This window comes from Chiloscyllium plagiosum, chromosome 1 (genome assembly GCF_004010195.1).
Source record: "Chiloscyllium plagiosum isolate BGI_BamShark_2017 chromosome 1, ASM401019v2, whole genome shotgun sequence".
Taxonomy (NCBI): Eukaryota; Metazoa; Chordata; class Chondrichthyes; order Orectolobiformes; family Hemiscylliidae; genus Chiloscyllium; species Chiloscyllium plagiosum.
The window spans coordinates 155,223,249-155,246,780 of record NC_057710.1 but is presented as its reverse complement, the minus strand read 5'-3'; the positions used below and the strand labels follow the sequence as shown (position 1 = coordinate 155,246,780).

Here is a 23,532-nt window from a genome sequence, read left to right as displayed (position 1 = left end):
ATGCTGGTTCATTAAAAACAGCAGGCACATGGGTTATTATAATTTCACCTCCATTGCATTTGTAACAAACCAGATACGAACTTGAAGTGAGATGTTTATTGTTTTAATACCGTTGACAAAAAATATTTGTATGTATCCCAGTTTGTAGAGCATTCCCAAGTCAATGTATATGCAGTATGTGTAATCCTTCCATGCTAATTTTTATAGGAATGCTAATATCTTTGTTGTGAACTTTGTATAATGAATGTAATGGTGAAACATACTGATTCAGACCACCATGTACATAGGAACTAGACAGAAACAGTGCCATTTAGAGTCATAGAGATGTACAACATGTAAACGGACCCTTCGGTCCAATCCGTCCACACCAACCAGATATCCCACCCCAATCTAATCCCACCAGCCAGCACCTGGCCCATATCCCTCTAAACCCTTCCTATTCATATACCCATCCAAATGCCTCTTAAATGTTGCAATTGTACCAGCCTCCACCACTTCCTCTGGCAGCTCATTCCATACACGCACCACTCTCTGAGTGAAAAGGTTGCCCCTTAGGTCTCTTTTATATCTTTCCCCTCTCAACATTCCAACAGTGGCCTAACCAATGTCCTGTACAGCCGCAACATGTGTGTGTGCGTAGGTGGTGCATGTATGGAATGAGCTGCCGGAGGAAGTGGTGGAGACTGGTACAATTGCAACATTTAAAAGGCATCTGGATGGGTATATGAATAGGAAGGGTTTGGAGGGATATGGGCCGGGTGCTGGCAGGTGGGACTAGATTGGGTTGGGATATCTGGTTGGGACCTCCCAACTCCTGTACTTGATATCCTGATCAGTAAAGGAAAGCATACCAAACGCCTTCTTCACTATCCTATCTACCTGCGATTCCACTTTCAAGGAGCTATGAACCTGCACTCCAAGGTCTCTTTGTTTAGCCACACTCTCTAGGTCCTTATTAATTATGAAAAATTTGCACTTATCTTTTAAATCCTTCAATGTCCCAAAGGAGCCAATTAAGTCTTTTGAAACAAAAACTGAAATTGTTGGAAAAACCCAGCAGGATAGGCAGCATCTGTGCAGAGGTCCAGTGACCTTTCTTCAGAACTGATGGTAGCTAAGAAACAGTTGGCATTATTGCAGAAGATGGAGTGGGTGGGGAGGGGGAGAAGTAAACAATAGGTGGGAGGTAGAGCTCAAAGAGAGAGGAAAAAAACATTCGGACAAAGGACTTGGACGAATGTCAGTGTGGGACAATGAATAGTTACTCTTGAAGACTATCAGTGGCAGACAATGGGTTGGGTTTGGTAGTAGCCCATGTGATGACGCAGTCTGGTGTGTAGGGATTGGGTAAGGCCATGGGAGAAGGTGCGCAAGCTCAAAAATTGTTGAACTCGATACTGAGTCCAGAAGACTGCCAAGTTACTAAGAGGAAAATGAGGTGTTGTTCTTCCGGTTTTCACTGAGCCTCACTGGGAATGCTACGGCCAGCCTGAAGCAGAGATGTTGGCCGGGGAACACTGTGGTGTGCTGAAGTGGCAGGCAACTGGAAGCTCACGCTCATTTCTGTGGACAGAATGGTCGTCACTCCTTCGAAACACAGTCACTGATTCGATGCAGGAAATTCACCATTATCCTGTGGTGTATCCACAAGAAATCAGTACTGACAAAAACACAATGAAACACCCAAACAAAAGTAAAATGAGGTAAACAGAAGTGTTTAGTAATGTGCAACCTCATCAAATGATGATGTACCAGGACTCACTTCCCTTGGGTGTCAACTTGTGTTTCACAGAACAAATATGAAACAAAATCAGACACCACGTTTTTGGTCATCTGACCAAAGGCTTGGATAAAGAAATGTATTTAATGAATGCCTTAAAGGGGCAGAGACTGTTGGACGGGCAACAAGAAGGAACAGTAAGGTAGGGTTTTGGCAACTCGAGGTGCAACTTTCAAAGACAGTGATGAAGAAAACAGAGGATAACATCTGTCCACATTGGGGGGGGGGTTGTTCAGTCATAGCGGGTACCTGCAACATTAGGTGTCATGCAGCACATTGAATAGATGTCTGGTGAGGAAGGCTCTGCTAAGATAAATGTTAAGCCAGAATAACAGCCTTAGTTGTTTCTCAAGATTGCTTTCACTGCATTATATCAGGAAAAAAAATCAGTAAGTTAGAAGAGAATTTACAGCAATGGGATGTTTCCAATAGAAGCTCTGAGCCCAGCTTGCGTTCACCTTCATGAAACCATGACTACCTTGTGTCTGCAGACCCCCAATCATGGCCCATCCAACACAGACTGTTATAAGAGTCAGTACCCAGCATTCCCTTCTGACAAACAAAGTGACAACGAAGGGACCAGAGATAGTCACAGTTGGGGATCAGTGAAAGTTATCGGACTCTCGATTTTACCCTGTATGTCAGCTTTGAAGATTATCTTTCCCTTCTATGGGAAAATTTTAATAATTATTTGGCAACTGTCCAAGCTGGCACTTTAAAATTAGGAACTCTACCTGTGGAAAACTATGATACAGTCACTAATTCAAGATAACTGCGGAAGATGGACTGTTCCACGTACCCGACGAAGAGACAGGCATAGCTGGGGCCCATGCAGGTGCCATGGTTACCCCTTTGGTCTGAAGGAAGTGGGAGGATTTAGAGGAGAAATTGTTGAGGGTGAGGACCAGTTCAGCGAATCGAATGAGTGTGTCAGTGGTGGGGTACTGGTGGGGCTGTCGGGATAGGAGGAAACAGAGGGCTTGGAGGCCTTTGTCATGGCGGATGGATGTGTTCAGGGATTGAATGTCCATGCTGAAGATAAGACATTGGGGGCCAGGGAAATGGAAGTCGTGGAGGGTGTGGGTAGTGTCCTGAATGTATGTGGGAAGTTCCTGGACTGGGGGGATAGGACGGTGTCAATTATGAGGAGATATGGGTGGAGACGACGTGTTGACCAGGGCAGTCAGGTGTGTGAATTTTGGGTAGGAGGTAGAACCGGGCGGTGTGAGGTTCCAGGACTGTGAGGTTGATATGAACAGATGCAGGCACAATATGAACCATAGCCGTGTGCTCAGAGCTTGAGGCACCTGATTTTCAAAACCTGTGTCTTCTTTCTTGGTCTGAAGAGATAGATCCCAAAATTAAAATTCATATTCTTTGGAAAAAAAATCTGCTGCTGCTTGTTAGCCGTTAGTTAATTAGCCTTTTTTTCAGAAAGATGAGGCAGAAACACAGCCAGCTAGGAATTAACTTACTCATTCAGCCAGAATTAATTCAATCATGATACAGCCCAACCCCTTGGTGAAAACTCTGTTGAGCAGAGCAGGTGGGAGAGGTTGCTGGAGACTGCAGGCTCCACTACAGACAAAGCACCCATCCCACAAATTATCACTAGAGTTTAAATAAACGCTCTACTGAACTACTACAAAGATCCAAGCTATTGCTCAACAATAAATTTAATGTGTCCTCATGAGGAAAACAAAGATCTCAAGGTTTCAAAGTATAAATTAATCATTGCAGGTACAAAGAAGGTCAACAGTAACTATGAAATTAACCAGAACTTTAAATATAAACTGCACAAGCAATGAATACAAACTATTTTTCGAACTTGATTGGTAACCTACTCTTTAACCCAGATTTAAAATCAGGTTCATTACATTACCAAGAACAAATGTTTCGGTGCTAATACCATGAAAGTGACCTTTCAAACCTAGGAGTAAAGCACCATGTAGAATAAAGCAGCACAATCAGGATGCTTGGTTTTATTTTGGAGTTGAAAATGTGTTGCTGGAAAAGCGCAGCAGGTCAGGCAGCATCCAGGGAACAGGAGAATCGACGTTTCGGGCATAAGCCCTTCTTCAGGAATCCCGTTCCTGAAGAAGGGCTTATGCCCGAAACGTCGATTCTCCTGTTGCCTGGATGCTGCCTGACCTGCTGCGCTTTTCCAGCAACACATTTTCAGCTCTGATCTCCAGCATCTGCAGACCTCACTTTCTCCTTTATTTTGGAGTTGTTAAACATGTGAGAGGCTTAAAACTGCCAGACCTGATGGGTTGGAAAGTGCAGATCATGCAATCAAAACTCTATACAACAAACTGTTCCAGAAAATAAGAATCAGTTAATTAGCTTGCACTGTTTTGAAAATAAACAAAAAAATGATGAGGTCAACACCCCAGTTTCTAAATGTAAATAATTACACTCTCAGTTATTACTTGAAATAATATATTTGTATCACTTTGCCAATAGACAGTGGGGAAGTAGTTTCCACAAAAAGCTACTTTTTCATTCAAATTAGCCTTCCAAACCCTTTAATAAATCAATATTTTTAAATGTCCACCTTTCATGAACAATGTCCTTTTCTTGCATCAACATCCTGAAGACTTCAGAATCAGTTTTCCAATTTGTTTTCATCATCAACAGCGTTTTTGTGCTGAGCCTGAACCAATACCATTGCAGTGATGATGATGGTGACTGCACTGATCCACAAGGGAAGGCTGGGTGACTACAAATGATGTTCTCCTTCAGACGTGATGAAATGATTGGGCTCTTGTACCTCCTTCCCCAAAGTCCAAATGAATGTAGGGAGTCTGCATGATTCTGCACTCGTAGCTGCAAGGCTGTGACTTACTGTTTCAAGTGAGTTCACCAATACATCCAACAAAAGAATCCCTTTCATTTTCTAACCTTCTTCACTCTTCTCCCAAGACTCTCACACTCAGCACCATTTGATTCCAATGAATGTAAGAACTGATAGCAGTTGCTGCTCATGTTGCCATTGTTTGTAGGTAAACCGAGATAATGAATATCTACAGGCTCATGTTTAACTCTGTCCTCCCATTAAATCCAGTTCCAATGCCGAGAAATGAATTGTAATCATTCCTTGACACTCTGCCCTACTTTAATAGCCCATCAGTACCGTACTTGGAAACAGCAAATATAATTACATTCATTGTTGAAAAAAAATGTCATAATCTTTGAAAAGTGGTCTAGTACACACGGTTTGGATGATGCATACTGAGAAACAGTGCCTCAGAAAAGTGTACAATTCTGTTTACTTAGTTTAGGTCATAAAATGAGCTCACAGTTGAGTATTATCTTGGCTCACAGATAAAGGATAGCCAGCTGTCAAAGATACTGTGTTCTGAACAGTACTAATTTAACCATCTCCTAGCATTCAGTCAAAAGGATGAATTTTATGTGGAAGGAATCAGGTATCTCACCCGGGGAGAGAAAGTAGGGGACAAGTTTTCACTTGTCCAGCTCCCTCCCCGGCCATTTAATGGCAGAGGGGCCTTTAAACAGCTTTAGGTGAGCTTTCTGCTCTCCCTGCAGATTTATAGTGTCTTTCAATCCTCAGGACAGCCAAAGAGTATTACATTGAATGAATTACTCTTGACAAGTGCTCACTATAATATTACAGTCAATTTATGCACAGTAAAGTCCCACAAACAGCAATAAGGTAAATAACTAGCTCATTTTGTGGCCATGTTCATTGATCACTACAGGCTGAGACACCACCAGAACTCTCCTGTTTCTCTTTAAACATTGCCACAAAATCTTTTATATCTAACTGACAGGAATTTCTTGCACCTTGGTTTAATGCTTTATCTGAAAGACAACAGTTGGAACAATGCAGGCTTTCCTCGGGATTACACTGGGAGAGCAGCCTGGATGGTGTTCTCAAGTTTCTGGAATGGGGCTTAAACCCAGCATCTTCTGGTTCAGGGCAAGAAAACTGTTCCTGAGGCAGGATCAAAAGCCAAGGTCATCCCAGGGTTTTTAACTTGACGTCCAGTGAACAAGGGAGGTGGGGAGACTTGAGGTTACCTTGTGGAGATGAGGCAGCACCTGTGAATCATTATGCACAGAGCCAAGCTCTCCGCATTACACAAACAGATTATAGCCTTTGTAATAAATAACAATCAGAACTCGTGATCTTAGAATAAGCTGGCTATCTGTAAATTGCAAACTTGGCGAGTTCCACTGTTGACACTAATAAACAGTACCCACTGTATTATGATATGCTGGATTATAGTGAAAAAACAAAGACAAAATTCACATCATAAAGAAAAGAATACTTATATCTGTCCATCCTTTTGCAGATTGAGATTTTCTGGTTGACAGATCAATGAGTTTCTTCAAAAATATACAAGCAAAAGGTTGCATTGACGTTTACATGATCATTTGAGATATAAAGAATATATGGGGAACCATTTAAACTCATTTCAATTTCACTTGGAAGAAGGGTTTCGGTCAGTATCTCCCAGTATTAGGTCTCTTCTCTCATAATGCAGTTAAATAAATGAGCTTGGATAAAGCAACCAGTCTAGCTAGCTCTGATACTGCAAAATATCGAATTTCCTGAAACATGTATGCATCTTCATTCAAGTGTTTAATAAAATGAAGATTGGAATCCACGTTGTTTGTGTTTAATTATTTAATTTTGTCTAAAATATTTAATCATTTAGCACCCATCTATCAAATGACAATTATCATTCTAAAATAACAGAAGGCTATTTAAAGATAAGGGACTCATTGGAAAGTGAAGGCAAAGGGTATGTCTATTTTGATCTCTCAGCATAATGTACTTGACTAGAGTATACTTATTGCTGAACAGCAGGTATAGTACTTGCATATTGCTTTGTGGTTATTCACTGAGGTTAATTAAGTCAGAGGATCAAAATAGGCATGGGAAATAACTCATTAAAAATGTGGTAAGCTGGAAATTAAGCCCTTGAGCTCCACTAATATCTGCTCAATCACATCAACACAGTGTTCTCTGAAAATCCCATGTTTACAAATACATGGGAAGGTTTCAATGAATCAAAAAATATGAGATGGGTTTGACTGGAGGTGGTGTTGGGAATGAGCTGAAAATGTGGTGCTGGAAAAGCACAGCAGGTCAGGCAGCATCCAAGGAGCAGGAGAATCAATGTTTCGGGCATGAGCCCTTCTTCAGGAAGGGCTCATGCCCAAAACGTCGATTCTCCTGCTCCTTGGATGCTGCCTGACCTGCTGCACTTTTCCAGCAACACATTTTCAGCTCTGATCTCCAGCATCTGCAGTCCTCACTTTCTCCGTGGTGTTGGTAATGCCTGACAAATCTGTTAGAATTCTTTGAGGAGGTAACGAGCAAGTTAGATAAAGGAGAACCAGTGGACGTGATCTATTTGGATTTCCAGAAGGCCTTTGACAAGGTGCCGCACGGGAGGCTGCTCAATAACAGAACAGCCCATGGGATTAGGATCAAGGTACTGGCATGGATTGGCTGATCAGCAGGAGGCCGAGGCTGAGGATTTTGGGGTCCTTTTCAGGATATCAATGCAGTTCTGCAGGGGTCAGTGTTGAGACCAAAATGATTCACATAATATCTTAACGATCTGGATGAAGGAACTGAGGGCACTGTTGCTAAGTTTGCAGATGACCCAAAGATAGGTGGAGGGACAGGTAATGTAGAGGAAGCAAAGAGGCTGCAGAAAGACTTCGACAAGCTAGGAGTGTGGTCAACAATGTGGTAGATGGAAAGCAATGTTGTGAAGTCCGAGTTATGCACTCTGGTAGGAAGAATAGAGACTTGGACTATTTTCTAAATGGGGAAAAGCTTTGGAAATCTGAAGCACAAAGAGACTTAGGAATCCTAGTTCAGGATTCTCTTCAAGTTAACATTCAGGTTCAGTTGGCAATTAGGAAGATAAATGCAATGTTAGCATTCATCTTTAAGAGAACTAAAATACAAGAGCAGAGAAGTGCTGCTGAGGCTGGATATGATGAGTCAGATTGTGTTTGGAACATTGTCAGCAGTTTCAAGCCCTGTTTCTAAGGAAGAATGTGTTGTCTTTGGAGGAGTCGAGAGGGGGTTTACAGGAATGATCGCGGGATGAAGTGCATGTCATATGAAGAATGGTTAAGGACTCTGGGTCTATACTTGAGGGGTTTAGAAGGACGAGTGGGGATCTCACTGAAACTTACCAAATACTGAGAGCCCTGGGTAGAGTGGACATGGAGATGAGGTTTCCACTTGGAAGAGAGGATAGGACCCGAGGGCACAGTCTCCGAATTAAGGGACAACCCTTAACAACAGAGATGAGGAGGAAGTTCATTAGCTAGAGTCTGGTGAATCCGTGTAACTCATTGCTATGGAAGGCTGTGGAAGCCAAGTCATTAAGTATATTTAAGACTGAGATAGCTAGATTCTTGATTGGTAAGGGGATCAAAGTTTATGGGGAGAAGGTAGGAGAATGGGATTGAAAAACATATCAGCCATGATTGACTGCCAGAGTAGACTCGATGGGTGAATGGCCTAATTCTGCTCTTATACATTAGGGTCATATGGAAATATGGCCGGCTGGATTTGAGACATCCATCTCAGTGTGAACACTTATTATAAATCCCTACAGTGTGGAAAAAGGCCCTTCGGCCTAACAAATCCACACAGACCCTCCAAAGAGTAATCCACCCAGACACATTCCCCTACTCTATCATCACCCCTGAACAATGCACCTAAGCTACAAATCACTGAACCCTACGGGCAATTTAACATGACCAGTCCACCTAATCTGCACATCTTTGTACTGTGGGAGGAAACCCACGCAGACACAGGGAGAATGTGCAAACTCCACACAGACATTCAGCCAAGGTGGGAATCAAACCTGGGATCCTGGAGCTATGAGGTAGCAGTGCTAACCACTGAGCCACCGTGCCACCCACTATTACCAGAGGCTGTGGAAATCCTGATAAAGGAAGCACATCTGTATAAATATTTAAAATACAAACACCAAAACTACTGCAATGCAACACATCACCATGCCTCTAGCCTACAGGAACTTGGGCTTGGATTATAACTCAGCTGAGTACCTCCACCACCCCTGCACTAATGTGGTGAAAGCTGAGGGAAGTATCCCCATGACTACTTTATATATCAGTCAAATCAGGTTGAAAATCCACCTTGAATGAGCAGTGTGAAATGCACAGGGTGGACAAGGGCCTAAATGCCTGGATTGAAGACTAGTATCAGAAGCTCGTTTAGCAATGGTGGAGGCCAGAGCATTAGTTACAAGGTAAGGGAGCCCGTTAGTAATCTATTATGAGTATTGGCTTAGCTGATAATCGGGATGCCTTGTCTGCACTGAAGGTAGGAAATCATCCAGAGGGATAACCAAAGCCTATAGTCCAGTAACCACAAGATTGAAAAGAAAGGAGTCAAGAAATAATTCTTAGATCACAGCAAGTATCTGTTCTGGAATCCTACAGATTCAGTGAAAATTATTATGGATGATATGTAAATTCAGTGATGTTAGCTTGTGTAATTTGCAAATTTTTATTCAGTTTGACTTGAAGTATTTGGCCGTGATAACTTTCTAGATTTCATGAGGCCATTGGTAGATGCAGCCTCACTTTAAAAACAATACATGTCAAGGTCGCAGGAGGTCACTGGCCCGAAGGCACTATACCATCCATCAGGCCGCCAGTGTCTAGGCAAATGCATCTGTTCCCTCTGTGAGTAATGCCACAAACTACAACTGTAAAATCACTCTCCTCTAAGGCCGCAGCAGGTTACGCCAATGAGGTGCACAGGTCAGGAGGTCACATTTTCGAAGCTTGCTGAATTAGTTGGTCACAGATGAGATTCTGATATCAGTGGACAGCCTGAGTGAAGGATTAGGGATTGATTGCCATTGAGAAATTGTACCCCAGTGAGAAGCCAATGCTTTCAGGCGGGATGGAAAAGGAGGAGGAAAAGCAGAAGAGAATTCTCCTAAGTCAAGAGTCAAAATCAGAACCAACTGAGCAGCAACAGAGAAAAAGAAAATGAAATTGATGGAAATTCACCAGAAACACATTCGGTTTAGACTGCTTCTTCATCTATTGTGATTCACGACTGAGTCAGCCCTTTAATAGACTGTCTACAGATCAATAATGAAATATTTTCATTATGAAATGCCAAGCAGGAAAAATGTGCATCCAAGTGTTCTCTAGGATAGCTGAGGGGAGAAAATGATGTTCATTCAACAGAATAGGCTCCTCTAGCCACGGGGTACCATACAATCAATCCCTGTTGATAATGTACTATAGTCAAAGAATACGGTGCTGGAAAAGCACAGCCGGTCAGGCAGCATCCGAGGAGCAGGAGCATCGTTGTTTTGAGCATAAGCTCTTCATCAGGAGTCAGGCTTATGATCGTGTACATCTTGGTGCCCATGTACATAGGTCCCTGAAAGTTGCCACCCAGGTTTATAGGATTGTTAAGAAGGCATACGTTGTGTTAGCTTTTATTGGTAGAGGGATTGAGTTTCAGAGCCATGAGGTCATGTTGCAGCTGTACAAAACTCTGGTGCGGCCACACTTGGAGTATTGTGTACAGTTCTGGTCACCACATTATTGGAAGGATGTGGAAGCTTTGGAAAGGGTTCAGAGGAGATTTACCAGGATGTTGCCTGGTATGGAGCGAAGGTGTTATGAGGAAACCCTGAGGGACTTGAGGCTGTTTTCGTTAGCGAGAAGAAGGTTGAGAGGTGACTTAATAGAGACATATAAGATAATCAGAGGGTTAGATAGGGTGGACAGGGAGAGCCTTTTTCCTCAGATGGTGATGGCTAACATGAGAGGACATAGCTATAAATTGACGGATACAGGACAGATGTGAGAGGTAGTTTCTTTACTCAGAGGGTAGTGGGGCACGGAACACACTGGCTACAATAGTCATAGACTCACCAACTTTAAGGGCATTAAATGGTGATTGGATAGACATATGGACGAGAATAGAATAGTGTAGGAGAGATGAGCTTCAGATTGGTCCCACAGGACAGCACAACATCGAGGGCTGAAGGGCCTGTATTGTGCTGGAATGTTCTATGTTCTAACCAGGATATGAAGAGCTTATGCTCGAAACGTCAACTCTCCTGCTCCTCGGATGCTGCCTGAATGGCTGCGCTTTTCCAGCACCACACTCTTCGGCTATAACCAGGATAATTCAATACAACAGCAATCACTGAGGTGAGATTGGAAGTCTTAGCACCATACATGGTACACCTACACTGTCATTTTGATTTCTCTTATTTTATCAATATACAATGTGTCACAAGTTGATTACAAATTCTCCCATTCTTGTACATGGCAAGTTCCCTTATGTTTACTTCTTCCTTTCCCAGTTTTTTTCAGAAGTATATTGTTATACCTCAGTAGAAAGTTCACCTTCACTATTTAATGTGTAAGAAATCTGACTGGTAGTGAATGTACTGAAGCCAAATTTGCAGAGGACACAAAAATAGGTGGAAAGCCAGGTTGCAAGATGACTACAATCAGTTTACAGAGAGATATTGATAAGTTCACTAAGTGAGCAAAAAGTTGGCAAATGGAGTATAGTGTGGACAATAATGATATTTTTGACTTTGGAAGAGAGAACCGACTATGTCAAAGGAGCAAAACTGCAGAAAGCTGCAACACAAAGGGGACATGTCCATGAAACACAGGAAGCTCGCAAACAGTGTGCAGCAGGTAATCAGGAAGGCTAATGGGACATTGCCCCTTATTTCAAGGGGGTTGGAGTATAACGATGGGGAAGTCTTACCGCAACTCTTCAAGGTGCTGATGAGATCACATCCTGAGTAAAGTGAACAATTTTTAATCCTTTATTTAAAAAGTAATTGGAGGCAGTATAGAGATGGTTCACGAAGACTATCCCTGGTACAGAGAGACTGTCTTATGAAAACAGGCTAAACACTTGGGACTCCAATCATTGGCATTTGGAAGAATGAGAGATGATCTCATTGAAATATATAAGAATCGTAATGGTAAATGCTTTGAAGGTGTTTCTCCTCATGGGAAAGTCTAGCATCAGAGGGCATAGTTTCAGAGGAAAGGGGCGCCAATTTAAGACTGAGCTGAGGAGGAATTTCTTATATCAGAGGGTTGTGAGGTTTTGGAAATCCTTGATGCAGACAGTTGTAGGGATGGAGTCCCTATGTATATTTAAGGCTGAGATACATAGATTCTTGATTGGTAGGGAATCAAGGGTTCTAGGAGAATGCAGGAACATGGATATGAGGAATGTTGGATGTGCCAGGCTCCTATTGAATGGTGGTGCAGACTGGAGGGGCTGAAAGGCCTATTATTATGGTCTTATAACTGATAGAGGCTCGAAGATTTGGTGCTTTCCATTTGATTGTTTTACTAATTCTTTAAAATGCCTTCCACATGCAGTATTCACAATTAGGATACTTCCACCTCTGTTGGAAAATAAACCTGGGGCCAAGTGGGCACTTAGCATAGCATCTTAGAGCTTGCCACTTTTAATTAGTTGCTGCTTAAATCAAGCTTCTGTGAAGGTTTTGGAATGCACATGCGATAATATCTTCCAATAAAATGGTAAAGGATTATAATAAGACTCATGGGTTCTGGCTATCCATTATTCAAGATGGGATCAATGGAGGAAGCTGTACCTGAGATTGGGTTATTCTTCTTTATTTGCATGACTGCATACTTCTATTAAATTTGGAAAAGACCACGAATCAATTTTAAATGTGTGTAAATATTGGACAGGCATCTACACTACTGCTCACAAGAAATGGTGGGAGGGCATGAGTTGTGATCAGGACTTAAGGAACTTGTAAGGAGATATGAACAGGTCAAGACAGAGGCCAAAAACTTGGCAGATGGAGTCTAATGCAGCAAAGTGTGAGGTCATGCACTTTAGCGGGAAGAATCAAATGGCAGATGAACAGAAAGAGACTCCAAAGAGTACAATCCAGAGGGAGCTGGTGGTTTTTGTGCATGGAACATTAAAAGCTTGGCATGTATGTGCAGCAATTAATTAGGAAGGCAAATAGCCTTTATTGCTAAGGAGTTGGAGTTTAGTTTTGACATGATTTGAAAGTTCTAGAATCTAGAATCCCTACAGTGTGGAAACAGGCCTTTCGGCCCAACAAGTCCACACTGACCCTCCAAAGAGTAACCCACCAAGACCCATTCCCTCTACATTTACCCCTGACTAATGCACCTAACCTACACATCCCTGAACACCCTGGGTAATTTAGCATGGCCAAGTCACCTGACCTACACAACTTTGTGTGGGAGGAACCGGAGCACTCGGAGGAAACCCACGCAGACACGGGGAGAATGTGCAAACTCCACACAGACAGTCACCCGAGGCAGGAAGTGAACTCGGGTCCCTGGTGCTGTGAGGCAGCAGTAACTAGTGACCCAGCGTGCCACCTCCATTTAAAAACAGCTAAGTCTTATTACAACTTTACAATTGCAATGCAACAGAACTTTTTCTCTCATGGAGTAGTGCATGTCTGGAATTCTCTAGCCCAAAGAGCTGTGGAAGCTCAATCACTGGAAGCATTTAAAGCAAAGGTCGTTACATTGATGAAGTATCAGGGAATTGAAGGTCATGAGCAGCTGTCAGGAAAGAAGAGTTGAGGCCAACAGGAGAACAGCCATGGTCTTTTTGAATAGCAGGACAGGCTTGAGGGGCCAAATAGCCTACTCCTGCTCCTATTTCTTATGTTCTTACGACACTGGCCTTCCCATGTCATGGAAGTGTGAGTCCAAAGTGCAGAAATGACAGGGCCTCTACAGACCATTTTCTCTTTAAAACTTATTTGTCGAAGCTGTTCCGACCCTACAGCTCTCCTCCCAAGCTTTCATGAGTGGCGGGGATTCAGGGGCAGGAAGTGGATCACAGAAACAATCAGGGAGTGGGATGTTGCCAAAACTCAGAAGGTCAGAGGGTGGAAATGTGGCCACATCTCCAAAGGTTGGAGAGTAGGATATGGCCACACCTCAGAGCAGCGGGAGAAGTCTGCAGCTATCAGAAGGATCAGGGAGCAGGATCTTTCAGAAGCAAGATCGCCAATGGAAAGGAGGTACTGGAAATAGCAAGTCGCACTTTTCTTTCATATTTTTAAACTTATTTTGAAAATTACTTCATTTACCAATGTAGGAATTTAGCAATATGATTTTTTTCAACTCAGAGGTTTTAATTCTTTCATATTTGTTATCTCTGGCAAGGCAGCTCATATGGAACCTAACTACAGAAGTAGCATCGGTTCCTACGGGAGCCAACGTTTCACTTAAAGTCGTTTTATTTAAAGTTATTATTCTCAAGAATTAGCCACAACACAAATCGAGAATGAACAGTAAAGATGCACACAATGAACTAGGAAATGGGCTAGTATAGTCCCAAAAGGCAGCACAGAACAGAAACTGATAGCTGTGGTAACCTCCTGGATTACAGATGGTACAGCCCTTTTCAGAGAAGGTTAATGTAGATGGTCATTCAGCAAGATATTAATGAGCACACCTCGACGGAGACTGAATTGACAGACATTCCTGAGGTTCTCAGATTGTCTGAATAGGATAATCAAACCTGACTCCTCTGTTATAGAGTGTCAGTGACTAAGGGAAACATTTCACTCATTACAGTTTAAACTTAAATCTTGCGAAAGGTAACAGTTTAACTAGTGATTATTGAACCTAGTTTAATCATCATTAAATGTTTTTGAACCTTATGAGACCCGTACTCTTTTGATTTTGTCAGATCATCCCCAAAAACTGATGTAGTCCTTTATTAAATATGAAATCTATATTGCAATACATGGAAAATGGAAGAGCAGTAATAATTATTGCTAAGAGATGCCTCAACAGTCTTGAGATACTAAATGAAATTTTCAAAAAGATTAATGAGAATCAGCTTCCTCCGGATATTTAAAGAAAACATTCAAAGAGTTTATGCACGTTTATTATTGCAAGAATAAAACGTTTGAAAAAAAAATCAAGAAGCATTTAGAAAACAGTGTCTTACCTTTTGAATTGCTTCAGAAATATTCCAATATTCATGCTTCTTTTTGCATCCAAAATACTGATCTATAAAAATAATGGAAATATGATGGAGTCATATAATGCAGAAAATAACAGCAAAAACTTATTTAACCCATTTTCAAACCAGAACTTTAAGAACCCGACTATAACTCATATGAAAACGATGGGCTAGATTTTCACATCCTGAGGTGAAGCAAATGGATGGGCAGAAAAAGATGCACCAGGCACTCCATGGAGCAGCTCAACCTCCCTATCCATTGGCCACTGGCAAGGAAAAGGGAGCATGTCATGAATCCTCATGCAGCAAGCTGATCTTGCTGCTTCCTTCTGGGATGGGTATATTTTAGATCATAGTCTAGATTAGAGTGGTGCTGGAAAAGCACAACAGGTCAGGCAGCATCCGATGAGCGGGAAAATCGATGTTTCGGGCAAAAGCCCTTCATCAGCTGCCTGAGCTGCTGTGCTTTTCCAGCACCACTCTAATCTGGACTCTGATTTTCAGCATCTGCAGTCCTCACTTTTGCCGATATTTTAGATCATACGCTACCCCCACCAATAATGTTTTGATGGAGTCCAGTTGATTTATGGTGGCAATATGGTACACACCAGCTCAGAGATGCCGTGGAGAACGGAGAAGCCCTCATCTGGGATTGGGAACCTTTTGACATGCAATTTCTGAGGGTTTTGGCAATATCACATGCCACAATGCATTCCCGAATAGCAAGTATGCTTTTTACTGCAGTAATTGATGTTAGAATTTTGTTCTTAAAGACAAATGGCTCTTAAACTTACCCGAACTGTGCAAAAATCTCCAGATGAATTAAGAAGATTTTATGACCGTTCAATAGGATGATGTTGTTTTATTAGCATTTGAAAGAATTTTCAATGTTATTATAGAGATGAAGAGCTCCATAGTTAATAGATCCTGGGTGAACAGGCTGTGAGTGGGTAAGGTGTGAGTTAGAGGGAATTGTGGGGGGAGGGGTTTAGTGAGTGAACCGAGGCAGGCCTTCTAGAGGTTGCCTCAACATCACAATACTTGTTGTGGGTGGCACAGTGGTTAGCACTGCTGCCTCACAGCGCTGGAGACCCAGGTTCAATTCTCGCCTCAGGCGACTGACTGTGTGGAGTTTGCACATTCTCCCCGTGTCTGCGTGGGTTTCCTCCGGGTGCTCCGGTTTCCTCCCACAGTCCAAAGATGTGGTGGTCAGGTGAATTGGCCACGCTAAATTGCCCATAGTGTTAGGTAAGGGGTAAATGTAGGGGAATGGGTGGGTTGTGGGTCGGGGTGGACTTGTTGGGCCGAAGGGCCTGTTTCCACACTATAATGTAATCTGTCTGGGCTCCCCTCTGCTTCAGGAGGTGACAACGTTGACTCCAGCTGCCACCAAATCCGTGAGTGAAAGCGTGGTGGATAGGCACAGCCACTTCAGAGAATCTATCACTTAGGAACAGGAACAGGCCTTTCAACCCCTTGAAGTTGTTCCAAAACTGATAAGGTGGTGGTACCATGACCCTGGGAAATGGCTCAACTCCTATCTCAAAAGTAAAACTTGCCCCCAATTCTGGTTCGTTTTCAGACTTTTCTTCACCATACTAGGTAACGTCATCAGTGAGCCTCCGGATGAAGCACTGGAGGCATGGCCCACTTTCTATTTATGTGTTTGGGTTCCTTGGGTTGGTGATGTCATTTCCTGTGGTGCATTATTTCCTATGGTGATGTCATTTCCTGTTCTTTTTCTCAGGTGGTGATAAATGGGATTCAAGTCAATGTGCTTGCTGATAGAGTTCCAGTTGGAGTAACAGGAAATTATGTCACCTAAACACATAAACAGAAAGCGGGCCATACCACCAGTGCTTCATCCGGAGGCTCACTGATAATGTTACCTAGTATGATGATGAAATGCCTGAAAACGAACCTTCCAGTTCAGCAAGCAAACCTACACCAGCTACAAATCTTCTCAAAACAAATTTTAAATAATGGCCTGGGTTTAATGTCAGAACCTAGTGTCTTTGGCTCAAGTATTTGTATCAGAAGTCCTGAGTATAACTTATATGTAAGTGACATGAAATATTACATGCTCTATAACATTAACCCTATTATGTGCCACTTGGTTTTGATGTGATTTAACTGCAAGTCCAGCAGAGTATATAATTGTAAAAAAATCTTACTTTCTCTTTAGAAATTTAGGACGAGACTTTCAGACTCAGTCTGTATTGGAACGGAAGGAGGTGGACCTCAAAAACGCTGGTGGGGATAACTTCCAGAATTTCAGCTCCATTGCTGTCACCATTTTAGTGACACCGAGTGAGTGGATAATATGGCTCAACACTGCACTTGCAACTTTCCAGCTCCACTGCAGGAAGAGGCCGCATTTTTGATTTATTTTCAGTGAGTCGGATGACTTTTAATGATGCTCTAGTTCACAGTAGTTCAGAAAAATCATAAACCATGGGGCAACTCTCATTTGGAGTTGTGAACTTTGTGACAGATGAGATCAAAGGTGCTTTCCACTTCACATGTTATAATATAATGGTGCACGGCAATTTAGGTATGTTCTAAGTACAGTAATGCTTGATAAGGCTTTGTGTAGAGAAGGTAAGTGACGATTAAATTGACAAGTATTGTGAAAGTGGGAAGGCTTTCCAAAGAGTTAAGGTACATTGATCACCAGATAACATGTTCCTCTAAACTGTGCACGGATGGGATTCAGGTTTTATTGCATCAATTGTATCGTGCACTTTAGTCTTTTCATGAACAGGGTCAGCAATCTGTTCTAGCGTTTGAAGCATGTAACAGATGGTAAGCTGTTCCATTACTTCAAATACTGGAATATATTCAGTTCTGGAGGCTTTGTTGGTACAGTTCTGCATTGGATTTTAATTATGGATGCTTGCTTGAGCTCCAAACCCTAGTAATGGTTTCATCTCAGCAAGATTACTTACTGTGGCTGTCAAAGGAACCATGAACCTCATTTCAATTGACAGCTTTATGAGATCACAAAGGAGTAAATTTTTTTGAAGAGGTGTGATAATGACTGATTATGTTGACAGTCCAATGACCACTTAATCACATCATGTCTTCTCTCCTCAGTGGAATTTGAATGACTTTGTTCCATCAATAATTTTATGAGGACCTTGGAGGATTTGTTCAAAATTCAAATTTGAATAAGTTTACTTTTGACAGTTTCATGAACATTCTAAAGGCTTCCCAAAGTTATCCACAGTGGGTATGAGGCAGGTGAGCATGGAGGATATGGTGGGGGAATAGGGAAAAGACAGACAGATTTGGAACTGAAGACGCTATGTGTTGGGTTCAAATGCCAGTAATGGAGATGCCACTTCTAATTGCCCAGTTTGGCATCTGCCCACCTCACCCTGATTTGGGCACTACCCCAGGCTGAAATAAGCATCAGCTCCCAACGTTAAGCAGCAGGTTGACATGAAGATACAAATCCAAGTTCAATTTCTTTTTCTTGCTTTAAGTGTTTCAACACTTGCCAGAACCTGCTACTTCATGTTTATTATCCCAGTTCATTTACAGAATATTTCAAGAAGTACTTTCTTAGCAATGGCAAAATCAAGTTTGGGTAGACCAAAACCTTGATTGACTTTGAAGTTTATAGCTGAGTCATCCTTGCCACAATAGAAGTTAAAGCAATGCTGTTTATATGGTGTGGGCAGTATCTCAGCACAGCAGTATATTGGCACAGAGCTATTCAGTTAAAGCAAAATGTTTTGCCCTAGAAACTTGTTAATTATAAATAGCAATGAAGTACATAATTATACCTCCTTATTGTACATTAGTCAGAAGCATTTGTCTTTGCACTGGCTATGTTTTTGGTTTGTGCCCCATCTGGGTATTTATAAATTGGAAAGATGACAAACAATATAACTCAAGTCAACAAAGCCTGTTTGAAAAGAGTTATTTTCTTTTTCAGAGAGTGGTGTATGTCTACATGTAAGTTCAACTTTTGTTTGCAGTGATGTCATTGCAACAGGAGCTGCTTTCTAGCTCTTTCTTAATGAAAGGTTGACATTTGAGACAGGCTCTGTTTTCGGATTAGCAGGTATCAGATAATGATTCCTTTACAAATATGATTGGTCTAGTGCTTAGTGTGGTCAAATAGTTCTGGAAAACTACAACATGTCAGATCAATGTTATCTTTTGGTAAAAGCAGCTCTTGGGAACATATTTGATTCTTAGCAGCTAAGAAGAATTGGAGAATTTGAGCTACCACATCCGAAATACTACTCAAAATTAAACAGATCCATTACTTCAGCTTTTCCTTGCAACATAAAAGCATAGTTTAATTTTTTTATAAATTCTCAAAGGTTCAATGGAAAGATACACTCTAATCCATGACCTTGAATAGTGCCTCACAAACCTTTTCAATGCTATTTTAATGCTTGAAAATTGTTCGGATCCCAGAATACAATGAACTGTCCAAGTGAGGGGAGAAGGCTTGTGAGAGTGGTATGGTGGGGGCAAGAGGGGGGAGCTGGTTGTAAAGTGTGACCATGGGGTGTGAGTGGGAGGGGGTCAGCCAGAGAGTTCTGACTTTCTGAACAACCATTTTAAATTTCTCTTCGGAAGAGCCATTCAAGTCATCAGCACTCATATCAAAAGATTATGGAGCCAGTTCCAGGGTTGTCCCACTCTAGCTTCCACTGGGAATTCCCAACCCCAACTGCTCATCACACAATCTGCAACCCATACTTTGCGTACACTGCTACAGCCTCAGTTACTGAACCTCACTCAGGGTGACAGGAGGGTGTGATAATGGCTAAAACTCAAATTGCAAACTATTCTGCATTTCAAAATGTGTAGGCTGTGCTAGAAATGCCGCTTATGGATATCAGATGTAAACATAATAGCGTAAAATTTCCATCAGTGTCTCTTAAAAACACCTTTATTTGAAAAATAGTTATTTAGATAGATATTGAATAATATTTTCTTTAGGGAAGAAGGAAAGAAAATATAAAACTCCTGATACTTATGCAATGTTTTAAAATAAATATTTTTAAGGTACTATTGAAATATTTAAGCATAATTTCAAAGGTTATATCAAGACTCATAAAGATTGAACTGTCATGATTCCTTACTGACTCATTTCAAGAAATTGATGTCTCTCCCTCAGTGTTTGAAAGGTTAAACAGCACCTGCACTTAGAATAAAATCAAAGCTCCAAGCAAAAGTATCTATTAATAAACACATGGAATTTGTTACACCGTATTCCCAAGGATTTGTTTATTTATTCATATATAGAACATGAAAGTGTTTTAAATGTAAAATACACTGTAGCACAGCATTTTTACCAGAAATCAGTATCTGTTCTTCGTCAACTCCATTCTTGGGATGGTAGTATATAATTGGAAGCTAATCAGTGTATACATTTACATATTAGCCTAAAAACTACTGCTGATTTTAATAGTGTCTAGGTCAGAGTGGTGCTGGAAAAGCACAGAAGGTCAGACAGCATCCGAGAAGCAGGAAAATCAACGTTTCGGGCAAAAGCCCTTCATCAGGATGATATTAATAGTCAATTTCCATCATAGTCCTTTGTTTCCACTTTTAACACAAGGGTATAGCGATTTATTTTAACAAAATTAACACCTTAGTTAAAGATGAGCGAAATGACACAAAAAACATTAACTGTTTCGGTAACATTGATCTCTAAATGATTCCATCTTTGCTGGATTGAGAAACCTTGCTCTGTTTTGATGCCAAAATAAAACATGCCAACTGGATAGAAGCTATTTTACATACAACAATTCTTGATTGGAATTTATTTCATTGTAGGATTGGTTTCTATAAAACAGTGCAAACTGCATGACAACTTTCAGGAGCCTAGCAAGAAAAAAGATTTTAGAACTGAATATGAGACTTCATTATCCAAAGGAGTAAAAACCATAATTTAACAGCATGCATTAAAACGTCAGCCCTGAAACTGCGTGGGGTCCCACCCCCTCTCATGTTGTAGCTCCTGTGGGAAATTAGACAAATCCCCAAAGGAACAACAAACAGCTGTTGCCCTCTTTTCTTGAGGGATGTGTCACTGTCCTGCTGGAGTTATGGCAGACAGGTAGAATTCCCCTCTGCCCAGGCCCGCCTCCACCTGCCTCTGAATCTCAGAATCAAATCCTCAAGCTGCAAGAAGAGGCAGTTTAAATTATTTTTTCCATACGTGTTTCATTATTTATTGTTATGCCTTCATCCACTCCTTGGACTGCTTAACGTGACATTTGATAACTTAGACAGAGCAATGGTGTGGGTGTACTTTCCCTACACTTGTCCCAGCCTGTAGTCATGCAACAGTAAACATGATGGACATTTCTTCCCTCCCTATTATCTCCATGGAGCTGTTCATCCCAAAGGCACCAATCAGATTAGAGCTCAACTTTGGGGAATTCTAGGTGTAAGCTATTTCCTCGAAACGGACTTCACTGCTTTGATAAATAAAGCAAAACAGCTTTCGTGTTATGCCACAGAGCAGCCACTTGCAGCATGAGCCATTTGAATAAACTACCATTACACATTCCTACCTCTCTCCAGGCTGTTGAATCCATTTTCCTGACAGCGTCTCCCACTAATTAAGATATTCAGAACAGTTATGGTGCACCGGGATGTTATTTGGTCCAATGTGTTTGCACTGGATCTCTGAGCATTTTGACTTGGTGACAATCGCCTGTCTCTTCCTAGTAACCCTGCCCATTGTCTCTGTTTAAATAAACATCCAGTCCCTATTGAATGCTTCAGGTGCACCTGCCTCCCCTACATTTCCAGACAGTGCATTCCAGACCCAAACTACTCTCAGTGTGAAAATATATTTCCAGCTCATGTTTGCTTCTTGGGAAACTGTGACCTCTCGTTCTCACCCCTTTATTAGGGCAAAAACAATGAGAAAATGTGATCCCAAGAATTGCTGATCTATAAACTGAGGGCACACTAGGCTAACAGTTTTAAAACATGCTTAATTTTTTCAAACAAAGAAATTACATGCACTCTTATGAGGAACAAAGAGCAATGAACCATTAAGATGACCACTGTGAACACTCACTCTGCTTCCCTATTTCCTGCCCCACAGCACCCCAACGCTCCAAACCCTACCATTTTTTTGTTCAGTTTCATAGTTACTTGCCCAGCCCTACCTCTGGCTAAATGAATTCCTTTCCTTGCCGTTGTTATTCCTTGTGCAAGCTACAGCTTGGCAGCTTCTCTCTCATCTGTATTCTGAGCCCTTGCTGTCTTTTTCCATCCCAAACTTGTTTACTCCTGTTCTTCTAACCCTGCAGCTACAGCAAGTTACAGAAGGCAAGTAACCGAATACTGGGACACTACTGCAAATTTTAGAATTGTGTTGCGTCTATTTGAAGTGAGCCAAGGCATTACTGAGAAACGCTGCTGACGCAAAAGTGACAGAATAATTTCATGGAAGTAAGATTAAGAAAGCTTAATGCTTTTTGCACATTTCAAAAATAACTTAGTGAATTTGTTTCAGAAGATTGCTGGTCCTTGCTCTGTTATGTAACATTTTATTTTCCAAAACGTCCCTAAACGTGCCTGATCAAATGAGATTATGGGGACACTTCATTCTGGGGCTTGTCAGAATGCCACATGGATTAACGAACTGGATAGACAGATAAAACACACGGTAACTTGCACCTCCTCTGACTTTACATGACTCAAAAGTAAACATGATCCCCAACTCTCCACAACTGACCAAGGCAGGAAACAGCCTCACTGCAAATCTTCTCACATGCTCCTTACTAGGTCATTAAATCAAACGCAGTGCTGCCAAGGCCCGTATTATTGAAGATTGAAGCTGACCAATCATAACGCTAGCATGTTAGTTTTAGCAAATGGTACTGAAATGCCAAAATGGTATTACTTTTCCATTATCTTGAGCACTTTCTCACAATCTTGAAATACCATGGACTGGTTTCCTTCATCAAAACAGCAATTGGTTTCTAGACTATTAAAATTAACTTGAATAAAGAATTAGGATTAGTAGATGTATGGAGATGTCTTCATCCACAGGGCAGAGATTTTTCTTTTCACTCCAATCCACATAAATGCCATACCAGAATTGATATGTTTTTTGCCCCCTCAATTTTTTTAAATTCCATATCATCCTGTAAAATAGGTAGTATAGCAATTTCCAACCACGCTGCTGTATATATGGAAACTAAGGCGAGGAACAATGGGACATCCCCTCGGCATTGGCGTCTGGACCCCTTCCTAATGCAAGATAGTAAATTTGTAAAGTACTTCTCTCAAGAATTTAAAACTTTGTTAGAAATTAATTCAGGTACAGCTAGCAACCCGTCAATGATGTGGGAGACCATCAAAGCTTACACGCGAGGCTTGATCATCTCCTGCTCAGCGACCCAGAAAAAATTAAAGGGAGAACAACAGCGTCTGCTTGAAGCCCGCTTAAAATCAGCTGAAACTGCATACACTGATAGACCTTCTATTATTAAATTATAGCTTTAAATTAAGGGGGGGTAGATATAGGACTGAAGTTAGGGGTAGGTTCTTCACTCAGCGAGTCGTAAGTTCATGGAATGCCCTGCCAGTAGCAGTGGTGGACTCTCCCTCTTTATGGGCATTTAAGCGGGCATTGGATAGGTATATGGAGGATAGTGGGTTAGTGTAGGTTAGGTGGGCTTGGATCGGCGCAACATCGAGGGCCGAAGGGCCTGTACTG

At 41.6% G+C, this 23,532-nt stretch overlaps 1 protein-coding gene across 6 annotated transcripts in view; it reads right to left on the bottom strand.

Annotated features, from left to right (window-relative positions):
- Nucleotides 1-23,532, bottom strand: part of fhdc1 (FH2 domain containing 1) — a 121,980-nt gene that overhangs the window by 59,191 nt on the left and 39,257 nt on the right. For all 6 annotated transcript variants that reach the window (XM_043700016.1, XM_043700036.1, XM_043700029.1 and 3 more), the window contains exon 4: nucleotides 14,805-14,866. In XM_043700016.1, coding sequence (XP_043555951.1) covers nucleotides 14,805-14,866 — 62 coding nt within the window. The remainder of the gene's footprint in view (nucleotides 1-14,804; nucleotides 14,867-23,532) is intronic.